At 46.7% G+C, this 26,975-nt stretch overlaps 8 protein-coding genes and 1 long non-coding RNA gene across 15 annotated transcripts; 5 read left to right on the forward strand and 4 right to left on the reverse strand.

Annotated features, from left to right (window-relative positions):
• The first annotated feature begins 1,313 nt into the window (after nt 1-1,313).
• LOC120449529 (agrin) lies at nt 1,314-6,865 on the forward strand. 2 transcript variants are annotated; one of them, XM_039632048.2, is made up of 4 exons: nt 1,314-1,589; nt 4,871-5,891; nt 5,946-6,143; nt 6,206-6,865. In XM_039632048.2, the coding sequence occupies exons 1-4, from the start codon at nt 1,364-1,366 to the stop codon at nt 6,747-6,749; spliced, it is 1,989 nt and encodes a 662-aa protein (XP_039487982.1). In that variant the 5' UTR covers nt 1,314-1,363; the 3' UTR covers nt 6,750-6,865. The 2 variants fall into 2 exon arrangements, with proteins under 2 accessions (XP_039487982.1, XP_039487983.1); XM_039632049.2 differs by lacking the exon at nt 1,314-1,589 and adding an exon at nt 4,589-4,697.
• LOC120449528 (exocyst complex component 7) lies at nt 6,814-10,862 on the reverse strand. 2 transcript variants are annotated; one of them, XM_039632045.1, is made up of 9 exons: nt 10,844-10,862; nt 10,669-10,763; nt 10,450-10,615; nt 9,876-10,387; nt 8,440-8,504; nt 7,647-8,377; nt 7,265-7,587; nt 7,065-7,198; nt 6,814-7,008 (listed from the first exon to the last, which is right to left on the reverse strand). In XM_039632045.1, the coding sequence occupies exons 2-9, from the start codon at nt 10,714-10,716 to the stop codon at nt 6,906-6,908; spliced, it is 2,082 nt and encodes a 693-aa protein (XP_039487979.1). In that variant the 5' UTR covers nt 10,717-10,763; nt 10,844-10,862; the 3' UTR covers nt 6,814-6,905. The 2 variants fall into 2 exon arrangements, with proteins under 2 accessions (XP_039487979.1, XP_039487980.1); XM_039632046.1 differs by lacking the exons at nt 9,876-10,387; nt 10,450-10,615; nt 10,669-10,763; nt 10,844-10,862 and adding an exon at nt 8,608-8,747.
• Nucleotides 8,610-9,685, reverse strand: LOC120449532 (protein matrimony). The gene has a single exon (XM_039632052.2). The coding sequence runs from the start codon at nt 9,620-9,622 to the stop codon at nt 8,963-8,965; it is 660 nt and encodes a 219-aa protein (XP_039487986.1). The 5' UTR covers nt 9,623-9,685; the 3' UTR covers nt 8,610-8,962.
• An 86-nt stretch (nt 10,863-10,948) lies between the features above and the next one.
• Nucleotides 10,949-15,334, forward strand: LOC120449526 (intraflagellar transport protein 122 homolog). The gene is made up of 11 exons (XM_039632039.2): nt 10,949-11,245; nt 11,327-11,557; nt 11,626-13,080; nt 13,142-13,624; nt 13,682-13,956; nt 14,010-14,157; nt 14,217-14,417; nt 14,480-14,600; nt 14,652-14,808; nt 14,864-15,141; nt 15,198-15,334. Exons 1-11 carry the CDS (start codon nt 11,181-11,183, stop codon nt 15,291-15,293), a joined length of 3,510 nt encoding a protein of 1,169 aa, XP_039487973.1. The 5' UTR covers nt 10,949-11,180; the 3' UTR covers nt 15,294-15,334.
• On the reverse strand, nt 15,307-17,200 carry LOC120449531 (NADPH-dependent diflavin oxidoreductase 1). The gene is made up of 2 exons (XM_039632051.2): nt 17,186-17,200; nt 15,307-17,128 (listed from the first exon to the last, which is right to left on the reverse strand). Exon 2 carries the CDS (start codon nt 17,123-17,125, stop codon nt 15,377-15,379), a length of 1,749 nt encoding a protein of 582 aa, XP_039487985.1. The 5' UTR covers nt 17,126-17,128; nt 17,186-17,200; the 3' UTR covers nt 15,307-15,376.
• A 121-nt stretch (nt 17,201-17,321) lies between these two features.
• On the forward strand, nt 17,322-17,974 carry LOC120449533 (tRNA 2'-phosphotransferase 1). Its single transcript, XM_039632053.2, has one exon. It carries the CDS (start codon nt 17,348-17,350, stop codon nt 17,972-17,974), a length of 627 nt encoding a protein of 208 aa, XP_039487987.1. The 5' UTR covers nt 17,322-17,347.
• An 11-nt stretch (nt 17,975-17,985) lies between these two features.
• LOC120449530 (speckle targeted PIP5K1A-regulated poly(A) polymerase) lies at nt 17,986-20,253 on the forward strand. The gene is made up of 2 exons (XM_039632050.1): nt 17,986-18,443; nt 18,500-20,253. The coding sequence occupies exons 1-2, from the start codon at nt 18,038-18,040 to the stop codon at nt 20,071-20,073; spliced, it is 1,980 nt and encodes a 659-aa protein (XP_039487984.1). The 5' UTR covers nt 17,986-18,037; the 3' UTR covers nt 20,074-20,253.
• Nucleotides 20,254-20,556: 303 nt separating this feature from the next.
• LOC120449527 lies at nt 20,557-26,162 on the reverse strand. 5 transcript variants are annotated; one of them, XM_039632043.2, is made up of 5 exons: nt 25,990-26,162; nt 23,531-23,591; nt 22,664-22,950; nt 21,902-22,506; nt 20,557-21,838 (listed from the first exon to the last, which is right to left on the reverse strand). In XM_039632043.2, exons 3-5 carry the CDS (start codon nt 22,932-22,934, stop codon nt 20,609-20,611), a joined length of 2,106 nt encoding a protein of 701 aa, XP_039487977.1. In that variant the 5' UTR covers nt 22,935-22,950; nt 23,531-23,591; nt 25,990-26,162; the 3' UTR covers nt 20,557-20,608. The 5 variants fall into 5 exon arrangements, with proteins under 5 accessions (XP_039487977.1, XP_039487976.1, XP_039487975.1 ...); XM_039632042.2 differs by lacking the exon at nt 25,990-26,162 and adding an exon at nt 24,226-24,378; XM_039632041.2 differs by lacking the exon at nt 25,990-26,162 and having other exon boundaries at nt 23,531-23,660.
• LOC120449534 lies at nt 23,280-24,507 on the forward strand. The gene is made up of 3 exons (XR_005616203.2): nt 23,280-23,356; nt 23,551-23,676; nt 24,376-24,507. It is a non-coding gene; the product is annotated as an uncharacterized LOC120449534 (long non-coding RNA).
• Nucleotides 26,163-26,975: the final 813 nt, after the last annotated feature.

Here is a 26,975-nt window from a genome sequence, read left to right on the forward strand (position 1 = left end):
GTTTATATGCAACCGACGCGTGAATTGTTTCGAGTGTAGCTGCAACAACAACAGCGCTGGATGCTCTGCTCTGCCGCCGCCGACTGCGCTGCCTTTCACCCATATAAATTTCTTTTCATTGCAAATTTTTTGCCATTCGTCGGCGCATTGTCAAACCTTCCAGTCGCATTTGGAGCCCAAGCTTTCCGAGATTTCAGAGCGACTCGTCACTAAACAAAGCCCCAAGAAGCGAGGGGAGCAGAAAGAGTTTGAAAGGCGAAAAAAGTCAAAAGTCAAAAGAAACGGAGACGAAGACGAATACGAAGACGACAATACGAATTGTACAAATCGGATGCGAGCGCGCGTGTGTTAGTGTCCATTCATTCATTCGAGAACAATAAAAAAGAAATGAAATACAAAATGCAATCGTCGCAGTTGCAGTTGCCGTCGGCGTCGCAGTAGGCGTCAGCAGAGCCAGTGGCAGAGGCAGCGTTCGCGGCAGAACAGTAGCAGCAGCATCGAAATTCGAATCCGAAAGACAGATCATTTCTCATATGCGAATCGAAACTCGAAGTGCGCGCATCAAAGTCAAATTCAAACGGCGAAAGAGTAACGGACAACGGCGAATTGTTTTGTGCGCAAAATAAAACTAAACAAAAAAAACCATAACAAAAAAGAAAACCAAATAAATGGAATATAAAGCCTGACCAGAACGTAATTGAAATCAAATTAAAGGCGCGCCGTGCAAAAATCCACAAAAAACAGCAAGCAAAAGCCATAAAGCCAGGGCGATAAAAAAGAAATTATGCTCCATTGTGCGATTGTGTGAAAAGGTCAAGTGCCCGGCAGGCAAAGGGAAAAGCGAAAGAGACAGCAGTTAGCAGTTAGCAGTTAGAAGATAGAAGACAACTGAAGACATTGGAGTTGGAGCTGGAGCTTAATGTTAATAGGCAAACGAATGAACTCGTAAAAGGGCAAACACATCGGCACATCGGCACATTGGCTAACAAGAAGAGCAGCAGGAAGAAGAAGAGCAGGCCAGGCCCAAATGACCGCAAGATTCCCGTTAATTCGAACAGCAGCTTCAACTACGAGCCATTACGAGCACTTATATAGCATAGCTATATAGTATAGCTAGCACTATATCTAACTAACTTCCCAGCCGAACCAAGGAAGTGAACAACTTTCCTCCAGCATCAGCCGCAGACGCATAAAAGTTTGCTACTATTTCAATTTCAATTGTTAACGAGCGAAAGCGCCGCTCGTCTCGTCTCATCTCATCTCGTCTCGTCTCACAACACGTCTCTCCACACGCACGCAGCAAACAACAAAACAACAAATCATCGAGCAACTAATAGGAAAAGTGCAGCAGACAGCAGCGAAAATGCACCACAAACAGCATCGGCATCTCCCCGCCCACGCCCCCGCCCCAAAAGCCACCCAAACAGAGGCCCACGATCATGGCCAGACTGCAAGCCAGATCCAGAGATGCAGCCATAACCACAGCCCCAGTCTGGGCCACAGCTTTGGAGGCTCCAAGAGCCAGCGACAGCTGTTTGGCGCACTCTTGGCCATGTTCATGTTGGCGGCATTTGCGTCGACCACCACTGGTAAGTCATACACTGCGCGAAAGCCAAAAAATGAGTGCTGCAAGTTGTGTAGAAAGTATCTGAATGTTATCTTAGACCAGCCAAAACTTTGAGCAGATACTTTAAGCCACTCATTTTAGCTTCCCTCTATGCAAATTGTTTATTCTCCTAAAGAAATTTATTAGCTTAGGTAGTAATCTTCTAAGTACTCGTTTATTCAGATAAAAATCAAAGTTGCTTGCAATCAAATTGAAATCAGATTAAGATAAATCTATTCAGTCGTAAATGTACTTAATATAGTTACTATAGTTAGTTAAAGATAGTTAGAGCTGAGTTTAAGTACAATTCAAGCATAAAAGAGAAAACTGACTACACAACTTCAACACCACTGTTTAAGATTGTTAAGCTTTAATTCAGTTGAGCTATTTTCGAAAGGGTCTAATAAAAGTTTCAAAGGGTAATTCCCCTAGTTTTCCTGTTGCTTACTAACCATAGCAAGTACTTTCTCCCAACTATCCCCTTGCAACATCCACTATTTGCATTTGCAGCATTATTAGGTTGCAGTTGAAACTGTGCACGAAGTTCTAGGGAAACGCAAGTGCCTCAGTGCAAAACGGCAACTGATCTTGAGCTAAATGAAAGTTGTAGACAGACTAGACAAGTCGCAGTGAGTGCCGTCTCAATTACCGCCTAATTTCTCCGGGTGTTGAAACGGAGAAGGTGACTTGGGGTCCGGGGTCCGGATCTAAGACCTACAGCTGTGCGATGGTAGTAGAAAGGCCGTCGCAGCAGCTATTCACTTCTAAGGTACTACTCTCCGCACAAAGTGAATGTAAACTGGCACACACACGCGAGTAGTAAAGCCTACAGTCCCCCCCCCCAAAAGCCCCCCAAATGCCCACAGACCTCGAACTCCACAGTTTGTGGCACTCACTCTTCTGGTCGACGCACAACACACAACACACAACATGCTCGTAAATATTTTCGTGCACAATTTGTCCAACATTCGAATAAATTCATTAAAAGCACGAAGGGGCGATACAGAAGCCCCTGCAAAAGGGGGGGGCTCTTGGGGAAATCAAGCTGACCGCACAGTGGCAGCGAGCTTGAAATCGTGATGAACGAAAGGTTGGGGGAGGGGGGTAAAGGGGGTGGGTCAACTGAGGGGAGTTACATCGTTTAAAGTTGACCCGGAGCGAAATGATTTGTTTTACTTGTAAGCGCGATCATTTGGCTAATTGAACGCAACACTTGATCGGCGATTGATGGGTGAAAGATCAATTCGTTGTGGATGCTGTGATCTGTGATATGGGAACTCACATGTACATATGTACATAGCATATTTAAATGTATAATTGAATGGCCCCAATCAGTGGCGCCGTGATTCATCTATGGGCTTGGTCAGGTCTCTGCTCGCCACTGTGCCACACCAAACCGGAGCAAACCGAGTGCACATGGTGTGCTCTCTATGTATATATATAAGGTATATGTATATATACCCATAATATATATACAGCATATATCGAGCATATATCATGCAAAAGTCCCTGGCCAGCAGCGCAGTGCGTTGGTTGCTGGATTTTTCCACTTTTGAAAATTATACGGTGGCTGCTTTTATTATTTCTCTCGCCTTTTTTTCTGCGCTTTTTTGCAATTGATGGCATCCGATAGGCAGGAGCCTGCCAGCAATTCGCTGGAGGCCAGGAAAATGCAACAGCACTGGGAAAAATAAGGGGGAAAATATGAAGAAAATATGTAGGAAATCAGAGGTCTGTTTAAAAAGAAATATAGTATAGTATAGTAATATACTGCAATACACAACAAGTTTTCTTTAACGATTAGTAACACCTCATTTAGAAACTGATTTACACTTTATGCCCAAACTAGTGCCACACTTTTCTTCGAGTGCAGCTTTGGTGAGAGTGGGTGGGGCGGTTGAGGTCGCATAGCTGCAATGCTGAATGAGATTGGCTGTGGTCTCGGCTTTTGCCACTGCCACTGCTGCCACTGACCATTCCAGCGGATCGTTTACATGTGCATTAATTCCTAACGCCGCTTCATTTTCTCCGAGCTTAATGGCTCCTCTTGATGCCGATGCCAATGCCTACGATTCCGATTCAGATTCCGATTCCGATTCGCATCCCATGCAGCCAGAGTCCAAGCGTCCAAGTCCATTAAGCTGGGAATGCGTCTGCTTGGCTGGCTAGCTCACTGACTATCTGACTGACTGGATGGATGGATGGATGTTGAAATTTCCATCTTTATGGTCGGCAGCAGCAAATTGGAATAATGAACGTGGGTTCAATTATCGCAGCCAAACAATCGTGGCAGCCTCAAAGAGCGCTAATAGATTTTCTACTGCTGCATTTACGTTGTATATGTATACACGTATATCTTTAACTTAGTTGAGTGCTTCCTCCACAGCTTTCTTTGCAAACAATAAAAAAATAAAAAAAAATAACAAACCGACCCAAACTAAACCAGCAGCAGCAGCAGTTCCACATCCGACCAAAGCCAAAGACAACAGAAATGTTCGGCGCCGGAGGCAATTAGTGTGGAAATTTCACTTGCAGTTTTTAGCACAGATTAAGCTTACGATTTCTGGAGGGGATTAGCATGAACAATTATAGATGGAGGTCGTTGATAGTCTCTATGAACGCTAGTGCGATGCGGTATACTTGTGCCCCAATCCCCTAACCATCCAAAACATAAATGCCATTGTGTCGTTTTACTTGGAAGTGAGATTTGAAGACCGGGTATCATTTGCCGTTGCCGTTAGTAAAAGGGAACTTACCGCTCCCAATCCCACTCCCGCTGCCGTGCTCCAAAACAAGAATTATTCAAGTTAATGGCTGGTTACTTGAGTCGGTCATGCGATCACTCCAGAATCTCGACTCGGATGCGGGGCAGTCCGGGTAGCGGCATGGACGACGTCACACAGTGGGTCACAACTGCGTAAAATGCCCTATGAGCGTGCGGCTAAGCTGACATTTGTATGCCCAGAGTCGGCTCTTCCGCATGCCGCTCGAGAGCTGAGGAAAATGCAAAGGGAAAGTTTCTTTGGGCGGGCTCGAAACAGAGTTACCCTGCGAAAATTCAATGGACAACTCAATACATGCTTGAACTTCGGTAATGAAGTATATTGACTTATAATTAATGCTAAATTCTAACCAAGTTTTGTTCAATAAGTTGATACAACAGAGTAGATCCTACTATCTTCCTTTATCTTAGATCCTTTCTTATCCTTCCTTATATCAAAGTTTAGATTGAAGTTTAATTAATGCATCACTCCATTCCCACAGGCGCTGTGACAGACTCCCCCATCAAGATTATCCGGCTGCCGGCGCAGGCGCCAGTTATCCGCTATCGCAGCGCGGATGCGGCGCCGGACTCGTTGCTGATCAACTACCGCCAGGATGCGCAGCCGGAGCTGTCCTCCACACTGATGCAGGCACCCGGAGCGGCGGCGGCTGCCTTGGAGTCGCTGCTGCGCGACGAGATGGAGCAGCAGCAGCTGGCACAGATGGGCAGGCGGAATAGGGCTAGCACCAGCGGCGCCGGCAACTGTCCTCGATCCTGTCCACCGAGCATTACCGTGGGCGCAGAGCCCGTGTGCGGCAGCGATGGTCTCATCTATGCGAACATATGCGAGCTGCGCAAGAAGACCTGCTCCCGCAGTGGAGTGTCGCTGATCAAGGATGTGCGGGATGGCTGCGAGCGGTCCAAGGGCTCGGACTGCAAGCACCGCTGCAGCACGGAAAAGGATCCGGTTTGTGGCACGGACGGAAGGACGTATTTGAATCGCTGCATGCTGAGGGTGCAATCGTGTCGCGTGGGCTTGGCTGCCGTGAAGCTGTCCCATGTGGGTCCTTGCAGCAACACCAGCGCCGTTCGCGAATCCTGTCCGGTGGACTGCAATAGTGCTCCGAAGGATGGACCGGTTTGCTCGTCCGACGGCAATGTGTACAACTCCACGTGCGAGATGAAGCTGAAAACGTGCGGACAGGGTGTGGTGAAGACCAGCCGGAAGCACTGCCAGTCCACGCGAATGTGCCGGGAATCATGCTGGCGTGTGGCGCGGCCCACGTGCGGATCAGATGGACGCCTCTATGCCAGTCCGTGCAAAATGCGCTCTTCCAATTGCGGCAAGCACGTCTTTGAGGTGCCACTGTCCTACTGCATGTCGCAGGAGAGGCATGGCGCCTCCGATGCCTGTCCCACGGAGTGTGCCAAGTCGGAGACGGACTCCTCGTCGCAGTACGTGTGCGGCAGTGATGGTAACATTTACTCCTCACTCTGTGAACTCAAAATGCTCAACTGCGGGTGAGTTTGTTTAAGCTACGAATGGAGTAGCCATGCTCATAGTTGATCTTTCAGTCCGCAGCGCAAGTCCATACAGAAAGTGAGCATGGACAAGTGCAAGAATCGACTGACGCGCTGCAAGCAGCTGCCTCCTTGCAAGGATTTCAACAGCCTGTTCGGTTCCATCTTCAGCTCGAAGCGAAATGACAAGCTCTGCGGCACGGACGCCAAGACCTACAATAATGAGTGCGAACTGGCCCACGCCACCTGCCTGTAAGTATACTTTCTGGGTTCAGCCATAAGTCATGGATTTCATTTCATTCAACTCGTATCAGACGCGGCGTGAATCTGGCCCACATTGGACCCTGCACGGATCTCAATTCGCCGACGAAGGATTGCGGGGATGCCTGCACCCGGGCGGACTTGGAACAGCAGCCAGTGTGCGGTTCGGATGGCAACACCTTCGCCTCCATGTGCGAGTTCAAGCGGCGCACTTGCGATCTCCGTGTGGTGCCCGTTTCACTCAAGAATTGCGCTTTAACCGCCGACTGCGAATCGGATTGTGATGCCCAGCCGCCAAGTTTCGTTTGCGGATCGGATAACAACCTGTACAAGTCCGAGTGCCACATGCGCAAGGAGAACTGTGGCAAGCACGTCTTTGTGGTGCCACTGAAACGCTGCCTTGCCGCCTTCCAGCTGAAAGGATGTGCCCGCATCTGTCCCAGGGAATTCGAGCCAGTTTGCGGCAGCGACAATAAAACGTATCTGAACGACTGCTTCCTGGAGATCGAGAACTGCAGGGCGAACCAGACGGTGAACGTCAACTACTACGGCGCCTGTGGCCGCCCCGAAGCGCCATCCACTAACTTCCTTTACTAGGACGTTGGCGTGGCGCCCCCATTTCACTTGGCATTTAATATTTGTAGGCTATAGTCTTGTATTGTACTTTTTTAAAACGATATTTATTGTGTTTGAATTAAAGCCCCCAACGAACTTACAAGGAATGCACTTAATGCACCGGCCTGCATTTCACACCTAAGCCGAATCATCAAAGAGCTTGCTCAGCATAGCGTTGATCTCGTGCTGTCTGTACTTGACGTATTTGTCGGGATTCTTGCTAAAATGCACCCCAGAGTAGCTAAAAATGATACAAGATGGTTAGATGTACATGGATATATACGCGTATATGCTTACATTTCGTAGAACCTATTGTATATGGGCAGTATGTGCTCCACATTATCACGTTTGATGCCTTCGCGCAGGATCACATCGGGTATGGAGATGCCCCGCTGGATTTTGCATGCCTCCTCAAAGTCCTTATTGAAGTTCTGCAAATGGGTGAGGATGTTTTTTAAATCAAGGAAGCTTAGCTTACTCTTAAGCTCAAAACCTACAGAAAATCTCTCCTTGAGCACACTGCGATCCTTGTCCTTGACCTTGCCAGCAACTGGCTTGGGCAGTTCATCCAGTGAATAGATGCCCACCAGCATCTTGGACCAGGTCTTTTGATAGCTAGCCTTCAGCTCGCGTATCATCTCCATGTAGCTATGCTCGCACTCGGGCTCAGCCAGGGTGACCAAATCAATAAGATTGGAGCGCTGCAGCGACTTGAGGATGTAGTGAATGTTATTGAGGCGGAAGAGATGCTTGGTGGCCTGGTCATTGTACTGCTCGCACTTGTTCATGATAGAAAGATTCAGTTCCGCCAGAGCTTTCTCTGCAAAACATAAATATTGGTTTGAAAGTGTTTTGAAATATGTTTTAGTTGCCACTCACTTATGTAAATCGCCAAGAGCGCCTTGTTGCGTTCCTCGACAGGCAGCGCCTTCTTCATCAAAATGGTGTCCAATTGCGTGGAGTACAGGACATCCTGCGCCAGAATGGAACCAATGACATCGAAATGATCGTACAAGTGCTCAATAAACCAGATCGTATTGGAAGTCAGCTCGTGTACGGTGGCATCTTTTGGAACATTGCTTTGGCCCACAATGTTGGTGCTCGATTCGCCCTTGACCACGTCCAGAAAGTGCTCCAATGCCTTGGCTCCAGTGTGCTGCAACTTTTTCAGCACTTTTTTCAGCTGTTCCCTCTGCGCTGGATCATAGGTGCGGTCGATATCCGGCTGCAGCAGTATTACCCGCTTCAGGGCGGAAAATATACCCAATGCCGAGGTCCACTCTTTGCGGGAGATGCAGCGCAGGATGCGTTGGGTTATGGCCTCAGCGTCCTTGACCACCAGATCGATGGCATTGTAGGCCAAAGTGGCGAATACATCGTTGTGTTTTGACTGCGGAATAATGTCGATCATGATGGCTCGCTCCCAGTTAAGAAGCCGCTGTAATCCCAGCAGCATGACCAAATACTTGTCCAGCTCCTGATCGCCGTCCATCAAATCCTCGGAGGTCAGGTGGTCGCTGTGCGATGATGCCTTCTTAATGGAGAAGCCTGTCGACTGCTCAATGGTCTGCGTCGCTCGTAGATATAACTTGTTCGCCTTCTTTTCGAATCTAAGCATAACACATGAGATTTATTGCTTATGAAAACTTGGAAAAGAAGTAATGATTCTTACATTTGCTGGAGACGAGCGGAGGTTGTTTTTTTTGGCTCCGGTTGGCGTCCACTATGTCGAGGTCTCTGCAGGAAAGATGTTGCAGACGTTAATTTTTGCTTTTCTTCTCTTATTTTTAAATAATATATAATAATGGTGCATCTATGTAATTATTAAGGAACCATTTACCATTTAATATGCATTCGATCCTTATATGTTTATTGATGTTTTTTTTATATAAATGAGTGTTTTACAAAGCGTTTATACCCCAATATTTTTGACAAAAAGTAATATGCAGTTTGCTAGCTTATAAAATAAATGAGCTTTGGAGCTACATTTAAGGAATTACATTAAATATTGAATTATATTTTCTTTTCTTAAGGGCTGAAAAAGACAAGTTTCAAGACACCAGGTCTTTTACAATAATCTTTACAATACCTACTAAATTATCCACATCCATATATCAAAATCACAAAGTTTCTCTTCACATAAAACATTTTAAAATCTTAAAGTAAGCTTAAAATTGGACATGCCAGCAATCCACTTAAAGAGTGTGGAGCACATCCATGATGCGGTTGCAATCCTCATCGGCATTTAGACCGATTTTGACAAGATCAGCCCGCTCCATGGAGGCCAGTTTCACCAGATCGATGTGAGCCTCCTCGAAGTTGGTCACATAGTTCTCCAGGCCCATGTGCATAAGTATCTGTTCCACATTGGCGGCATGGTTCACAACGTACGAGTGGTTCGATGCTTTGATTGAACGCCGACGCGACTCCACGACCAGTGAGGTCTCCATATTCGAGTCATCTGAAAAGGTGTCCGGGCTGCTGCAGATCTTTATTTCTCGCTCCGGCTCAATGATCTCCTCCTGCGGCTTGGGCAGTGTAAATGGCGGCGGCTTCAGCTGCGTGCGATGAATGTGCTTATGGTGATGGTGATGGTGCTGATGCTGATGGGGATGGGGATGCGCCTTCGCAGGCGGTTTCTTAAAGGCGAACCGCATGGGCGACACTGGACTCTTCTTGGTGCCCATGCTCTCGATGGGCGACAGATTGGGCGAACGGAAGTTTCCGAAAATCGGCGTAGAGCATCGCACGTTGGTGGTGTTCACTTTGAGGGTGTTCCATCTGCGCTCCTTTAACGTTGGCGTGCAATTCAACGTAATTTTGGTCTTGTTCGTGGGCGTACGACAATTCTCCATTTTTAGATATTGTGACACAGAAATGAATGCGTTCTTTGCGAACTCAAGTTAGCAAATGGCGGACATCGAAAGTGACAAGCAATGCCTCCATGCAGGAGCTTTTTCGAACCGAACCCGTTACCCGAAACGATCAGAGATGGGAGAAGCATATTACCACTATCGTACATATCGCTATTCTTATTCTATTACCTACTTTCTTTCCCACTTAATTTACCTTAATATGAATTTAAATATAGAAGAACTCAGTACTCACCAGAGCCTCGTGACCCCAACTGTTGCTCTTCTGGTGATCCTTGAGCAGCTGCAGCGACCGCAGCACCACTTCGCCCCGTTCCGTCGCATAGATGTTGGTGTACTCCCTCAAATTTTGCTCCAACCAGTGCGAGATAGTGTAGAGCTCCTCGCGAGTCGTCTGCGAGAGCTGCCGGAATGAGGTATACTCATCGCTGGAATCGTCCTCTATGTAGATGAGATCCAACAGCTCCACGGGCTTCAACGGCGCACTGTGCTTCTTGAGGAGCATGCTATAGTGCTGACTTAGGCCCTCGCATCCGGTGTTAAACAAACTGGTGACATTCTCCAGCTCCACACTCTGCGAATTGTTGTGTCGGAAGTAATCGTTGGCATCTCGCAGTTTGGCCAGTGCGTCCAGGAACACGGAGATGTTACCCTCCACCGGACCCTGGTGAATCAACTGGCACACCTCCTGGGAGACATCGTAGTGGGACAGGACACTTTCCAGGCAATTCAGCGTAGCTTCCAGATCTTGAAAAAAAGAGGCGGTGACACATTAGTTTGCCCATATGGCATGGAGTATTTTATCATACTCTGCTGGCGTTTCTGGAGCTGTTCAGTCTCCTGGTATACGGGTAATATGGTCTGCTCTAGGTTTCCCAGGCGCTTCTCGAAAATGGTTAGAATACTGGACATTTGCGTGGACAGATCATGATATTTATCCACTCGATCTTTCAGCAGAGCTAAATTGTTTGCTTCCTGCGGATAAAATGGGTAAATATGGAGGTTTTGAGCATGACAACTGGGCGTACCTTCTCTAATTTATTGTGCGCTTGCAATGAACTGTCCAAATTGTTCATTTTCAAGCGTATATATTGCCAAAATCCTTTAAAAACAAGCAATGGCTCTGAAATACAAAACAATTATTTTTTATTTTGGTTTCACGAAATTAGGGATTTTATGGGCAGTCGCTTTGGTCATACTAACAATTACCGCGTTGCCAACTTCTTTGTACCAAATAAAATTATAACGGTAATGTTAGAAGGTAAGAGATAGATTTGTATAAGTAATGTACACCTAAATAATTAGTTAGATGATTATTATGTTATGAATTTATTAACTGTTTTCAAAGATTACTATTCACCTGCCAAGTCTTGGCTTTAAAAAGCCAAAACTGACGGAAAAACCCGCCAAACTGCCATCTCCAGCCAAGACGCCAACTTTTGTTGTGGTTGGTTGCCATGGAATCCGTGTGTAAACAACGCACCTGCATTTAGGAATTTTTACCAACTATGCAGGATTAACCAATTCGATTCGTGCAAAAATGAGGGGAGTACTCAAATGGCTGGAACGCATCGAGTTTCCCAACAGCAAAGACAACGAGATCAGGTAAATCTTTCTCATTCGTGGAAAACCACAACCTGTTGCACCACACATCTATAACGGTAATTGGAAAACCGCATATTCCAGTGTCCACAATGTGTGCTACGCCCCCGATGGCAGCCAATTGGTGGTGGCTGCGGGGGACCGGCTGCTCATCTATGACCCAAACGATGGCTCCTTGCTGAACACCCTGAAGGCGCACAAGGACACGGTCAATTGTGTGGCCTACTCGAGGGATGGCAAGCGGTTCGCCAGCGGAGCCTCCGACAAAATGGTCATCGTGTGGTCACCACAGCTCGAGGGGCTGCTCAAGTATTCGTGAGTGCAAACCATACTTAAAATCAATTCTAGTCTTATAAAGTGATAACATATGATTACATCCACAGGCATGGTGACTCCATTCAGTGCATGAGCTTCAATCCTGTTTCACACCACCTGGCCTCGTGTTCCCTGTCGGATTTTGCCTTTTGGTCGGCTGACCAGAAGGCGGTGCAAAAGTACAAGATAACCGCGCGTGTCAATGGCTGCTCGTGGACAAATGATGGTCAGTACCTGATCCTGGGCCTGGCCAATGGCACCATATCAATTAGAAACAAGTTGGGCGAGGAGAAGGGCAGGATCGATCGGCCAGGTGGCCCCAACAGCAATGTCTTTAGTGTCCAATGTTGTCCGGCCAGTGGTCCTGGCAGCGTGGACACCATTGGTGTGGTGGACTGGAGCCAAACGCTATCCTTTCACACGCTGAGCGGTCAGATGATTGGCAAGGAACGAACTCTGGGCTTTGATCCCTTGTGCCTGCAATACTTTCCCAATGGAGAGTTCTGCCTGGTGGGCGGCTGCACCGGCGGTCTGCACTTCTTCACCAGGGAGGGCATTCGGTTGGGTACGCTGGGCGACACCTTTGACACCTGGATCTGGACAGTCGCCCTACATCCGAATGGCCAATCCTACACCATTGGCTGTCAAGATGGAACCCTGGCCTGCTTCAACATTGCGTCTAGTACTGTGCACGCTCTCTACCGCGAGCGATATGCCTTCCGGGAAAACATGTGCGATGTGATCATTCAACACCTGATCTCTGGCCAAAAGGTGCGCATCAAGTGTCGAGATTTGGTCCAGAAAATAGCCATTTATCGGAATCGACTGGCGGTTCAGCTGCCGGAACGTGTGGTTCTCTACGAGCTGAGCTCTGGAGAGGATCAACCAATGCACTATAAGGTGCGCGAGAAGATCCAGCAGAAGTTCGACTGCAGCTTGCTGGTGGTTTGTGGCCGTCACATTGTTCTCTGCCAAGAGAAGCGCCTGCAATGTCTGGACTTCATGGGTGTTCTGCAGCGAGAGTGGATCATGGACTCGTTCATACGATACATCAAAGTCACCGGTGGCCCAGTGGGAAGAGAAGGACTAATGGTGGGCTTAAAGAACGGCCAAGTGTTCCGAATCTTTCTGAACAACTCGCTACCCCTGCTCATCACCACTGCCGTTTCGGCGGTTCGCTGCTTGGATATCAATTCAAAGCGCAGCAAGATCGCCGTTGTGGACGATGTAGGTCGCCTGGTGGTGCGGGACATAATCAACGATACGATTCTATACCAGGATACGGGCGTAAACAGCGTCACTTGGAACACGCATCTGGATTCGATGCTCTGCTATACCCACACAACAGGCGGATTAAGTGTTCGGGTGGGAAATCTGCCGCCGCGGGCGCCACAGAACATGCATGGCGTGGTGGTGGGACTTTGCGGAGCCACTGCCTTCTGCCTGCGCGGCAACATCATGCACAACACACCTTTGGCCCTGGGTTCCACTATGTGGCAGTTCATCGAAGCTGGATTGTTTGAGTAAGACACATGCCCATTCTGCCTGGTATCTCTTTATTAATGATGTTATATATTATTTCAGCGAGGCCTACCAGGTCGCCTGTCTGGGCGTAACCACCAGCGATTGGGAGGGATTAGCTCAATCCGCGCTGGAGGCACTGCACATAAATATTGCCCGCGATGCCTACGTCAAAGTGAGGAACCTTCCGTGGCTCAAGCTCATCGGTGAACTTCGAGATCAGCAGCAGAGATCGGCGGTACCTAAGGAGGTGCTACTCGCAGAGAACTGCGCCTTTGCCGGCAAGTTTAAGGAAGCAGCGCGTCTATTCCTCAAGTGTGGCCAGTCCTCCAGAGCACTGGAAATGTACACAGATCTACGCATGTTCGATTTAGCCCAGGAATATATCAAGGACGGCACAGAGCAGGAGAAAAAGGAACTTGTACGCAAGCGAGCGGAATGGGCATATTCGGTGAAGGAGCCACGAGCTGCAGCGGAACTTTTGCTCTCAGCTGGCGAAAATCAGAAGGCCATTGATATTGTGGCAGAGCAAGGATGGGCGGATGTGTAACTAAGTCAAGAAAAGTTATATTTAGCTCTATAATTAACTGAGATTCTTTTCAGGCTGTACGATATCGGACGACGACTGAGTCTGACGGAGCGCGATGCCCTTGAATCGGTGGCCCAGAATCTAAAGACCCTCAGAGCTCTTCCCCTGGCCGCTGAGATATTCAAGAAGCTGGGCGACGAAGCCCAAGTCGTGCAACTGCACATCGAAGTACGCGACTGGCCCGAGGCTTTCCGCTTGGCGGAATCGTTGCCGGAACTCCTGCCCACCGTGCACTACCAGCATGGGCAATGGCTGGCCGAAACGGATCAGTTCATAGAGGCGCATCAGGGTGAGTTGATCACCTTTGTTACGTTTGTTTTATTTAAAAGTTGTGGCTTTTAGCTTACATAAAGGCAGGACGCACCAAGGAAGCCAATCGTTTGCTGAAGCAACTGAGCAATACGGCCATCGTGGAGGAGCGCTACTTGGATGCGAGCTACTTCTATTGGCTGTTGGCTAAGCAACATTTAGATGTATACCACGCCAAGGAGTATGTACAATATTTACCTGAGCGCATTCCCTGTATATATATATAACTTTTATTTAAAGAGAACAAAGTCCAGTTGATCACCACCTTACGGAGTACAAAAATCATTTACGTGTTGCCAAGGTGTATTACGCCTACAGCGTCATATATTCGTATATGAAGGAACCTTTTACCACACATTCCCCAGTTAGTCTATTCAACGTAAGCCGCTTTATACTAAACGAAGTGGAGCACAAAGGTGTACCCAAAGGTGTAAGCATGTTGTAAGTTAAGATCATAGGTTGCAAAAGTAGAACGTTGATCAATTTGAAATCCTATCTTCCAGTTCGGTACTTTTTACGCTGGCCAAGCAAGCGAAGTTCTTGCAGGCCAACAAGTTGTGCCTTCTTATCAACAAGAGACTGCAGTCTTTGAAGCCACCAGCTGGAGTCCAAGAGCAGATTGATGTGAGTAGTTAGTAATCCTTTGAATGCGATACTTAAGAACTTCCCTTTCAGCTCAATTTTCTAAACAGCAAGGCTTGCAAAAGTGGCTTTAACGATCCGGAGGAGCTTTTGCCACTGTGTTACAAGTGCTCCAACTACAGTCAACATTTGAATAACAATTGTTGTCCCACTTGCCGCCAAGATTATATTTTCTCTTTCGTTTCCTTCGGTATGGAACTTTGTCTTTCAACATAGATATCTGTTAATATTCATATCTCTTTTAGAAATTCTACCCCTAGTACAATTTTATCCAGAAGTGGATATATCTGATGCCGAGGCGGAGCGCTTGCTGCTGGCTCCAGCGAAGCACGCTGAGGATTTGGATCCCTTTAACGAGGATGTGGCCAGTGCATTACCTTTGAGCTTGGATCGCAATGGCCTGCGTGCCATAGATCCCAATCATGTGCTGATTCTCAAGCGCAGGGGAAAGAATATGCGCAATGTGTACTATCGTAATATATTGCCCGATCTGCAGGTTACCTATTGTCCGCAATGTTTGCTGGTAAGTTTAATCAAAAAACATCACTTCATTTTGTACTATAGATAATTCCTTTTCAGCTGTTCTATGCTGAAGACTTTGAGCTGCAAGTGCTGCAGAAAGGACACTGTCCCTTCTGTCACACATCCTCCGAAAAACTGATGGAAGACTTTTGAAACTGACATTAAGTAGTGTGGGCAAAGATATAATTTCCGTCCAAAACTGTACAAATAGGAACTATACGCAAATAAACACGGTGTTACGCCCAGGTTTCCTCCTGATATCGCCGCTGCTTTATCATTAGATCCACGTAATCGGCATCGCCATCTAGTAACTCGATGAAGGCCTCTTTGACAGACTTTGGCATATTATTGGAGTTGCCAGCCACGTAAATGTAGGCATTTTGGTCTTTTATAAGCTTCGCTAGATGAGCACCATTCTTCGCGATTAAGTGCTGGACATAGACCTTCTGATCCTGATCCCTCGAGAAGGCAACATGCGCCTCTACCTGTTTGGCATCGGTCCAGGTGGAGAAGTCATTTCCAAAGTGGAAATCTGCAGTCTTGTTGCGACAGCCAAAGAAAACAACCATGGGACCAATGGTGCAACCTTTAGATTGAGCATACAATCGGTTTTGGATTATACTACGGAATGGAGCGATGCCTGTGCCAGGTCCTACCATTATAAGTGGTATGCTTAAGTCCTTTGGCCAGACCATGGTTCCTCGTTTAACTAACCCGCTCAACTCAGTACCTGATTTTAAAGATTTCAGCCAGTTGGAGCATAAGCCCATACGTGGAGTATGCATTATTGTCTTGTACTCCACAACGGCCACCAGTAGATCCAAGCTTAAGGCGGAAACATCCGAGGCAATGGAAAAGCTACGTGGCTGGATCAGTGGCATCATCTCAAATAGCTGCTGTAGAGTTAAAGTAGAGGTGGCATGCCGGAAATCCTCTAGAACTTCCAGAAGATTACGACGCGGCCTGTTCACATAAGCCACTAAGTCATCAATTCCCTCTGCGGAGCAGAATTCCAGCAGCTTTTCCTTCTCCATTTCATCGCTGCAATTCTGGGCTAGCACCTCGAGAAAACGTTGCCGTGGCTTAGCACTCAAGTCCCACACGAATTTGGCGGCCTGCTGGAGGCTCAAGGGATTGGAATAGGCTATGGGAAGAGGCATATCCTGGTGGGCGCTGGACACCTCCACCACAGTGCTTTCATTAAAGTGCAGGCCGTGTTCGCGGACAAGATCAAAGAATGCTTTGACGGCTTCATCGCTGTTTTGCGGCTGAATATCGAGTACATCGCCGGGTTCCCAGCTCAGATCTTCAGTTTGACACTGCAGCCTTAGGAAGCGTACATCCTGAAAGTGATCCGCTGCCGTTGTTCTTTGGTTATCCAGAATTTTGAAAGAGTGCGCAGCTTGTTTTTGGCTCCAGAGAAGCTGGTCCAAGGAAGCGATGCCGGACTCCAACTCCAACTCCTTTACTGACCACTTTACAATAGTTTGGGTGCTATTGCTCAGTTTACTTTCATCCAGACCAGAGATGCCCTTTAGATCAGCCCACAAGTCCTTCGTCCAGGTGAGGGATACACCCAAGTGTCCGTAATCATGCTGATCATCACACAGACCCACTGGACACACGGAATGGGCACCCAGATTCTGCAGCCTCTTGCTCAGTTTCTTGGCGGCATAGTTAAACTTTGGATAGCTGGAGTCACCGAGTCCAAGGCAGGCGAACTGCATGCCTTGCAGGGATTGGGCGGGTAAGCTGCGCTTCAGGAGGAATCGCCAGGCCAGCTTCATGTTGTCCGGCTCCACTCCGTCGCCAGTGGTGGCCACCACAAAGACCACGAGGCGCTCCTCGATAAGCTTGGACATATCGTACTCGTCGAATGGCAGCACGGGTCCTTGGAAGCCCAGTTGATGCGACTCCCGCCAGATCTGCTCCGCCACATCCTGGGCGGTGCCGGTTTGACTGCCATAGAGCACAAGCAGCCGCATATTCTAGAATTTGGAAGTTTTGAATAAATTGTACTGATTACTGATTTCATATGTTACAACTTGCGCCTAACAGCACGTTGCTAAACGTAACAGCACTCTGTTAGCCCACGCACACTAGTACCAAATTGTGCCGCCAGATGTTGCACTTGTAGAATGCTATAGAAACGCAGTTAAATACATTGCATTGTTTTGCATAAATAAAAGTAAGTTTTAGCACAAATAATGGCCTCTAAACGGCAAATCGACACGCAACTGAGCAAAAAGCTTTCCTGGCTGCTGCGGCACGGTGCGAAAACGGAGGGCATCTCCATCCGTGCGGATGGATTCGTTAGTGTACCCGATTTGCAGAAGCACCCACGCTACAAGTCCTTTACCTTGGAAAAACTGAAGGAGATTGCGGCCGTGGATGCCAAGCAACGATATACTCTTCGCTGGAACCCGGAACTGCGAGTCCACGAGATTCGCGCCAATCAGGGACACTCATTGGCGGTAGCGGAAGGGGAAGCAGGCGGTCTGGAGAGGATTATGCTTGTGGGACAGATACCCCTGGCAGTTCACGGCACCTACCACAGACATTGGGAAGCAATTAGGAGCCAAGGGCTAAGTAGGATGAACCGCAACCATGTGCACTTTGCTAGCAGCGATGAGACCAATTCCACTCTGAGTGGTTTCCGCAGCGATTGCCAGATTTTGATATATCTAAACGTGGAAAAGGTGCTGGCGGATGGTATGCCCATCTATCGATCCAACAATAATGTGCTGCTCTGTCCGGGAATCAAAGGCATCATACATAGTTCCTACTTCCAGCGTGTGGTTGACAGAAAAACGGGGCAACCCTTGACGTATTAATCATTGTTATTGAATAGAATAAACCTGTTCGTGAAGCAATAATTGAAACGTGTTCTTACAGAAATGCCGGCGCCTGCCTCGGAAGTAGCTTCCCCACCTGGGGATGGTGATGGTAATCTGGTGCTTTGCATGGTATGCGCTGCCCCCTTCCAGAGTATGCAGGACTGCCTTGCCCACGAGCTGCTGACGCATGCCAGCAAGCCCCAAAAGCAAATGCGACAACGATTGAATGCCATTACCAAGATCTTTGCCAGCACACAAAGCCAATCCGAGCGAACTGAACTGCGGGAGGCTCTCGACAATTCTGAGTCCGGCGGCCACTTGCGCACTGTATTGAATTTCTTCGCTAGTGATCCGCGAAAGATGGATACCTGCTTCGGGCACGTCCGCAACTGCATAGAGAAGGAGATGAGGGGCAGGGTTAGGGTGTTCCCCTTCGGTTCACTGGTCACTGGATTGGCATTGAAGGGTAAGTGGTCAAGTAGTAAATGAGAGCAGGCACATAATCCGCATCCTTTTCCGCAGAGAGCGACATCGATTTGTATCTGCAGCCGCATGGCGACCAGCCACCATTGTTCTATAAGCAGCTGTACAACAAGGTCTCACACTTTTTACGGAGATCCAAATGCTTTGCTGATGTCTTCACTATTCGACATGCCTGCGTGCCCATCATTAGATGCAAGCACGAGCTCACTGGCCTCAACATAGACATCAATATGTCTAATCCGAATAGCACATATAACTCCCGATTTGTGCGCGAACTAATGTTTCGCGATGAGCGGCTTCGCGAGCTCACCCTGTTTTTGAAAATCTGGGCCAAGCAGCTAAAATTGATTGGGCATGGCAGCATGACAAGCTATTGCTTAATCTCCTTGATCATCGTTAACTTGCAAGTGAATCAACAGTTGCCCTCCATCAAACAGCTCCAGTCGCACTGTCCACCGGTTATTTTGTCGGGCATCAACTATGCCTACAGCTTGGAACTAGCGCCACCGATTCCAGCACGGATCACCACGCTAGATCTAATCAAAAATTTCTTTGTTTACTACTGCACTGTGAACTTCGATAAAAGTGTGCTGAGTCCCTTTTTGGGCAGCTGTGTGGACAAAGAGACAACCCTGGGCACGCCGGGAGGATTTCCCGAGTATGAAGAGCAACAGAAGCTCATGTATGAGGCGACAGATACGCCGCCAGAACCTTTTAAGCTGGATCGCGCCATGTGCGTACAGGATCCGTTCGAGTTGCAGCGCAACGTGGCCAAATCAGTGTCCATTTCAAATTTATGTTACTTCAGACAATGCCTAGTTCTGGCAGCTCAAGCCTGCAGCGATAAGGAACTATCTTCGCAGCCAGAGAAGCTATACGACTACTTATTATTTGGCTTGGCGGATAGGTTAGTTGCCGACAAAATAGTGGCGGATAAAAGATCAGAAAAGGCCATTCCGCGAAAGCAGCAAAGAATGGAAAACGTCCATGTTCAACCGCCAGTCGTCGGTGAGACACAAGAAACGAAAGTCGACGCAGGCGGTGTGTACAATGCACCGCCCATAGTGCGATCGCATGTCATCACACCCACCACAAACGATCTCAAATGCCTGCGCTCCATTGTGCTGAGCAACAAAACGGAGGAGACGCAGCCCATATACTACTACTGGTTGGTCTGCTATGTGGACACCATTATGGATGTGCTAACGCAACTCTATGCTTTGAATGTCGAACTGAAAGAAACGAATGAGCCGACATACTACAAGTGGCTGATCAGCATTTCCTACGACACTTGGACCGGACGCTCCTTCCAACGTGGCGCCGGTCAATCTTTCTTCGCCCACCAGTTGCAGCAGACGATTGAGTTTGCGAAGACCAGAGTGGGAAATCCACAGTACGCAGTCAATTTACGCGGCTATTTCTCGCTGCAGGCCAGTGAGGATTACAAGGAGCTGCGCCTGGATGTGCAGCCCCTACAAGGAGATCTTCTCGGACTGCAGCGCAATAGTCCGCTAACGAAGCTATTCAAGGCGTTCAAGAATCTCCTGGGCAACTATAGTTTTAAAGAGAAGGCCAGTACCTGGAAGTTTTGCGCCAGATCTGACCAAATCTGACAACATCACTAGTCTTAATATCATTAATGTACATACCCTTTGAATGTAATGCCAAATTGAACGGACACCTTAGTTGTGATTGCTCTTCTTTACATACATAATTTTATTTGAATTTACAATAGGTTAAACTATAGGTTAAACAAATTCATCAAATTATAAGTGTAACTACTGGTAATCTAAGGACTAATCATATGTAAATATGGCTAAACTACTTATTGGCAAAAGTCTCTCAGAGCTGGAATAATTATTTACAAGGCTAACAACAAAGCTTAACTAAGTAATATACAAGGATGTCTCTGAAACTCCCCAAGTATAATAAAGAAGCTATAATTATGCAAACAGTATTCATAGAACACTTCAAAGCGTTAGGAGTTCTATTTTGAGTATACTTTTTCCATCGCCATTAGACACCAGATACTTTTAGGCAGAGAGAGAGGAAGGATTTCTATAATATAGTATTAAGTTAATTGTACTTTTAGATCCTAATCCGAGTAACGGCACTTGGGCACTAGCCTTAGGTATAATACTACTACATCTATCCCTTCTTCTTTCGGCAATAACAATATTTTTTGGCAGCAAAATCATTCATGCAATCCGCCTCTCCGCTATAGACGTTCAATCTACTCACGGATCCCGTCACTTTCACGGAGTCATCCGTGTGATTGTGCCGCACGGTGGCCTCATACTGTCCCTTATTGGGCGCCGTGACGAAGATCAGTCGATAGGTGTGCACCTCCTCCGGATCGAGGGCATTGTGATGCGCCCGGAACGCGGATTTGATGCTGTGCAGAGAGAGTGGAGCACACAGCTTGGCAAACGATCCGTTGCGGAACTCGGCCACATAGTTGTTGAGGTAGCTGACCACCCGCTTGCCGAGCATACGCGATTCCTTCGAGCTGCTCGAGATAGTGTCGTATTCCCAGCAGGTGCACCAGTGATCCGCGATGCCCACGTCGGAGCAACTCCTTAGCGGCGAAACGGGGGTCAGTAGACTCTGGCACTGCGGACAGTCGGGTGCCGGACCCAATGAATCCATTTCAGCGCGCCCAGATAGGGCCAGTATGTGCTTCATGGTCAGGTGAAGATCATAGGGCGTGGTCAAGCGATTCCTGTTCAGCTGCAGGCTGCGCACAAACTCCGGATGTGCGCTACGCAGGTGATGGGGCAACCAGATGAAGATGGCCGGCAGACGTTCCTCCAAGTGACCCGACCAGGTGGCTCGGGTTGGTCCAAACCGCATGCCATGATCGCTGAAGAAGACCACCACCGTGTTCTCCATGGTGCCCTGGCGCACCAGCTTGCGCAGATACTCCTCCATATAGCTGTCCATGCTGCTGGTCTGCGAGATGTCACTGTGACTGTGCGTGTTGGTCCAGAAAAAACCAAAGTACGTCTCGTTGAGGAACCGCCTGGTGAACTCCAGTCCATAGTCGTACACGTGCTCCGCCGCCGTCACATAACCGAGGCAGTGCACCAGACCATTGACCGTCGTGTGATCCAGCTGCGATTCGGCGGCTGAGAGATATGGTCTCAAGTAGTAGTCCGCCGGCGGATTCTTGAAGCCCTTCTTCAGGTAGTTGAACGTGTTGATCTTGACGGCATCCTCCGCATAGGCGGTCACGTAGCCCCTCTGCTGGTACTGCTTCCAGATGTAGTCGCATTTGTCCAGGCCACCAACCACGAAGGGCGAGCATGCGTGCATGGCATTGGGCAGATTGTAGCCGGTGACCACTGCCATGATGTTCGGAAACGTATTGTCGTCCACCTGGCAAGGGAACAGAATATGGCTATGAAACTTGGACATTGTACAAAGTGGAGTCACTCTCACCTTGTTGTAACCCGCCAGCTCAAACCATCCGTTGTCGTAGAGGTACTGCGCCGTTTTGGGCATGGCTCTGATGAGATTAACACGGGAGATGCTATCGATGCCGAGCATCAGGACGCTCGGAGGTCTCGGATAGCCCTTGGCGTCCGCCTCAGCAGCCACTTGTAATCGCTGCTGCACTGCCTCCTTGACGGGCACGGTCGCATGGCCATTGATATAGATCTGATGGCCGCCCGCATCGCACTTGACGATGATGCCCTCGGCGGAATTGGGCAGCAGGGTGCTGCCCTTGAAGGCTTGACACTTGGTGTACTTGACCTTCATCTCGTCCACCCGCTGCACGGCCATGTAGCAGCAGTGGAGCTGCTTGCCCACCGGATAGCGACTGAAAGCAGCTCCATCGATGCTGAGCAGGTACTTCTGGGACTTTGCATCGAATTTCACGTGCGTCAGCGGCGGCAACTTCTGGCAGGATTTGTATTTGATGCGCTTAAAGTGGCGCATCACCTCGTTCTTGTACGGATCCACCTCCATGATGCGGCAGGAGTTGCTGTACACCAGGAAGCCTTTCGGGACAGATGGAATGGACTCAGTAATGATATCACGTTCTACGGGGCGGGAGGCAAGCACAAAACATAGGGAGCAAGAAAAAGCGAAGAAACGAGGAGCAATGCAGAAATCATAATTACTAACATGCAAATAAATAAGGCAAGGCAAGAACTATAAAGTAGGCATATAGTTAGTTGGTTCTACTGGTGGACTCACCATCCAACACCGTCGATTGATGCTGCACCGCGACGTAGTTATCCGAGTGCAGCACGTCCAGATCGAGGACGTTCACCCAGCCGGTTCGGCCGATCAGAAAGTAGCAGAACGTAAAGGACACCAGCAGTCCCAGCACCGACTTCCTGCTCACCGGAAGTGGGCGGTGCTGGATGGCATGGAGCACTCCTCCCGCCCGTCGGGTCATTTGCACTTCCGGCTCCTCCGTCGCTGCGGTGGCGGATGGATCCAGCAGTAGGCGTTTCTCTGCCATGTCATTTAGGCGCTGACTATTCATAATCACAAATGAAACAATAATTACTTAGTTTAAATAAACCTGTAAATTTAGTTCAACCTAAATGAAATGGATTTAATTTTAACTACTTTTTTTGAAAAGGCATCTGCTCAATTTTAATAGTTGCACATTTTTAGTGTTGTGTTATTTAAGCTTATATTTGAGCTTAAAATCATTAAAGCCAACAGCTGTTCGTAAAAACTTTCGCTACACTTGCAGAAAGTCACGCTAATTATAAATGCAAATGCACAAGTGGAAATCAAAGCACGCCATTGAGTGTCGTGACTATAAGATACCCATTACGCAGATACTAAAATGCCAGTGCAAGCAGTAAAGCAAGTGCTGAGTGAAACCAATATACCCCTTGTAGGGTATACAAAATCGAAACACTTCAAAAATGTGTGAGTAACAAGTTCCACCTGTTACATACTTTGCAACAAGTCTAGTATACCCTTCACCCTACTAGTAAAACGAAAATTCACTTTTTGTAATTTGTTAGCTTTAAAGACTCATTTACTTTAGTTTACTATTCGCATGAGTTGTATTAATTAGACAATATGTTTTGATTGACTTACCTTTGTAATGCTTATTGCAGTGATTTTTGATTCATTGGCGGATTATTGTCGATTTTGCAAACTGAAATGGAAGTACAATGCATTAATAGCTGACAAATGCAAATTTTTTGGTTTGCTGGAAAACTCATTTTCCGCTTATTACAAAGGTCAGTTTGCTGTGTCGCATGTATTTTCTGTGTAAACAATAAATAAATTATGTGTTTTGTGTGCAAGCCTTGCAAAAAACGAAGATGATAATGCTGATGAGTTTATAATTGGCAAATGCCGGAGGTTTGCCTTTCAAAGCTAATTTACTAACTTTTGCCCATTTTTGTAATTACTCTATAGATAGAGTACATCATCCTATGATTTTTCAATAGCTTTTTGGCGTGCAATATACAAGTATATACGAATATAGTTTCAGTTCATTAGGGATTTAGTTTTATTTATAGATATTAGGTACTTGCTTGTGTATTGAAGGTTTATAGATTTACATTATATTTGTTTTTTTTTTTTTTACCCATTTGCACTTGTTTACAATTTTGTTTATTGTTTGTAGCCCACATGTTGTTTTCCGGGTGAACAATCGTTAGAATATTGCACTTGACTCTACATTTTCCCATTCACAACTTTTGAACATTTAACGCACAGTGTTTTTTCGAAATGTTTGTTTTTGCCTAGCCAACGAGCATATAAATAACATGTGCTTTGCCAACCTTGGATGGGCGCATTTTGGGGCTCCGAAAAGGGGCGGTTGCGAATTCAATTAATGGAAATGCATCGTCTGCTCAACGCGAAATAGTACATAGTACATAGTACATCGTTCTGCCAATGCTAATCTTTTCTTTTTCTTTTTTTTTTTTTAGGCAGCGGTCCGCGCACTGCGACGATGGAATCGCGAATGCGACGGAGCCCAAGCACCGAAATAAGTTTGCTGTTTGGTGTGTTTGGTGTGGGCATGCTGTGGGTTAGTGGGTATGGTATGGGGCTATGGGGCTCTTCGGGGGTCTTGGGAATCTGAAATGGGGAAATAGTGCTGATGATGATGCCATGGATGGATGTGCGATTCGCCTTCGCCATTGCCGGCATTATTTCATCGATCACGACTCGAGGCTTCACAGCGATCATTAGTTTTCACTTTTTAGCAGTTTCTCATGGTGCAAACATTGATCAGATATTGTGTTGTGTTAATCCATGACACGTTTTTATAGCTGTCTAAATATAATTATGTGATATTCATGCCCAGCACTGAGCGATCAGGTGTAGTTCGGCACTAAGCAAATGTTTGACATCGTACTATGAAATGTACGATTATTATATAATAAATAGAATATAATAATAATATAGTTATATATAATATAATATAATTTTTCTTCCAACCCATCTAGTTTAGTCTAAATAAAGCTACGGGCGAAAAAAACTCTGAAATAAATATTATTTTTGAATGTGAATAAATGAGATGAATAATATTGTAAGAATGCTAAGTACTGATATAAGGCTATTACGCATATAAAGCGAGCTCCAAATGGTGTGGGTTTTGAGATATGCCTAGCTGTTCCTATTTCAAACCATGATAACAACTTGTTTTCATACATATTATGACAGGAAGGGCGATAAAGAATCGGTTTCAAAAAATCCACATTATTGTATGTGAACTGCATTTGTTTGTATATTACTAGCTATCAAATGTCGATTATTCCCCATTTTACAACTTTTTCGAATAGGGCGTTTGCTGTATTTAGCAGATTTCATCTAATTGAATTGACAGTTGGACTTGAACAAGCATTTGGATAAATTAGCGAGGCACCGACAAAGTCTGTCATTAAAAAACGACATTAGTTTGGCGTGGCTCTTCACGAGTAGCCATGCATCTAGATAATGCATTGCATTTTAATGGCAAATGCACTTGGGAAAGCCATTCAAAGGGGCAATACTATATAGAAATAATAATAAAACTATGGGTAAGTGGGGTGAGGAGGTGAAGGGGTGCTGTGGGAGCCGGATCCGCTGCAGGACACGATTTCGAGTGTGTGAGTGTGTCGAGGACACTTTGCGGTGGTAACAATAACACATGCAATGCAACCATATACATACATGTGCATATACACATATATGTACATATACAACCCAAAGGGGTTGGGGGTGGGGGGTTGGAAGTGGGCGTCGACTGGGTGGCGTACTATGTCAAGTTCCATTGAAGCGAACTGCTTCTGCTGCAGCGTCAGCGTAAAATTGCAATCGTTTTTCGTCGAGCACATTGCCTACAGTTACAGACACAGATACAGATACACGTACAGATACGGATACAGATACAAAGCTATGAGATACACAGATACAAAAAAGGACGCACACGGATACACACACTTGCGCGCATATAGCGAACATTTCCGAACAGCCTGAAAGTTTGTCAACACCCAGCAGCGCATTTGGGCAAAAGGATTCATCCCAGATTTGGGCCACTCTCATATTCGCACACTCACATTTCCCACTCGCCACATGGAACAGCCGCATTGATTGCAGCAAATATACAAATATTTGCAATGTGATTGCAAATGAAGGAACTCGAAACTGTGCGCAACTGAGATCCTTGCTGGCGGAACGGATAACACGACACAACTGAGCGGATGTGCGACTGCCAGCGAGCGGAGACCCACGACGAATGACGACGACTCGTTGCCGACGCGAGATTTTTTACACCCTTGTTGGGTGGCAACAGCAAGAACCACATGAGTCCGCCACTGGCAACTACAACAACGCGCAACAGCAGCAACAGCAGCACCAGCAGGCTAGACACTGAGCAAAATAGGTTTAGTGTTCATATATGTACCTTTTAAATGCTAAACAGAGGAATGAAAGGAATTTTTCGTCCTTGAATGTTGGCAGGAGTAAAGGAGTAAAGTCCAATTGCTTGGCTATCAGATACCTATTACTGAGCTTATGTGAGAGCGAGGGGGAAACTTCATCATTCTTTTGCATACCCATAAAATTCGCAAGAAAAATAAAATCCATACTAAAAATGCCTTTGAACGGAAGTTGCATTTAATTAAATATGGGCTATGAAACTGCTTTATTTCTTTTTTTTTTAGCAGCAAACAAGTGGTTTTGTTAGATGGGAATCAATGTCTAAAAATGTCAACTCGCATTCTAGATAAGAATATTAATCTTCAGAGTTTGTTTTGTGAGTTCTTCAATTCCTGAGAACTTCAATCAAACATTTATATGAAGATAATGCTAGTTCAATACAAGTAAGGTACAAGCTACACGTTAAAAATGATGATATTTAATGAAATACAGTAGAATCCGGTTATAACGACTCCGCTAATAGCGTCAGTCCGGTTATAGCGACGCTTGTTTGGTACCCAAAAGCTTGTTTGGTACATATAAAATATTTAAAAAAAAAATATTTTGCTTTTCATAAATGTCGCACAATTGCATGTACTGAGAAAATACCGATGTGTATTCGAGT

The sequence above is a fragment of the Drosophila santomea genome, chromosome 3L (assembly GCF_016746245.2).
Source record: "Drosophila santomea strain STO CAGO 1482 chromosome 3L, Prin_Dsan_1.1, whole genome shotgun sequence".
Classification (NCBI taxonomy): domain Eukaryota; kingdom Metazoa; phylum Arthropoda; class Insecta; order Diptera; family Drosophilidae; genus Drosophila; species Drosophila santomea.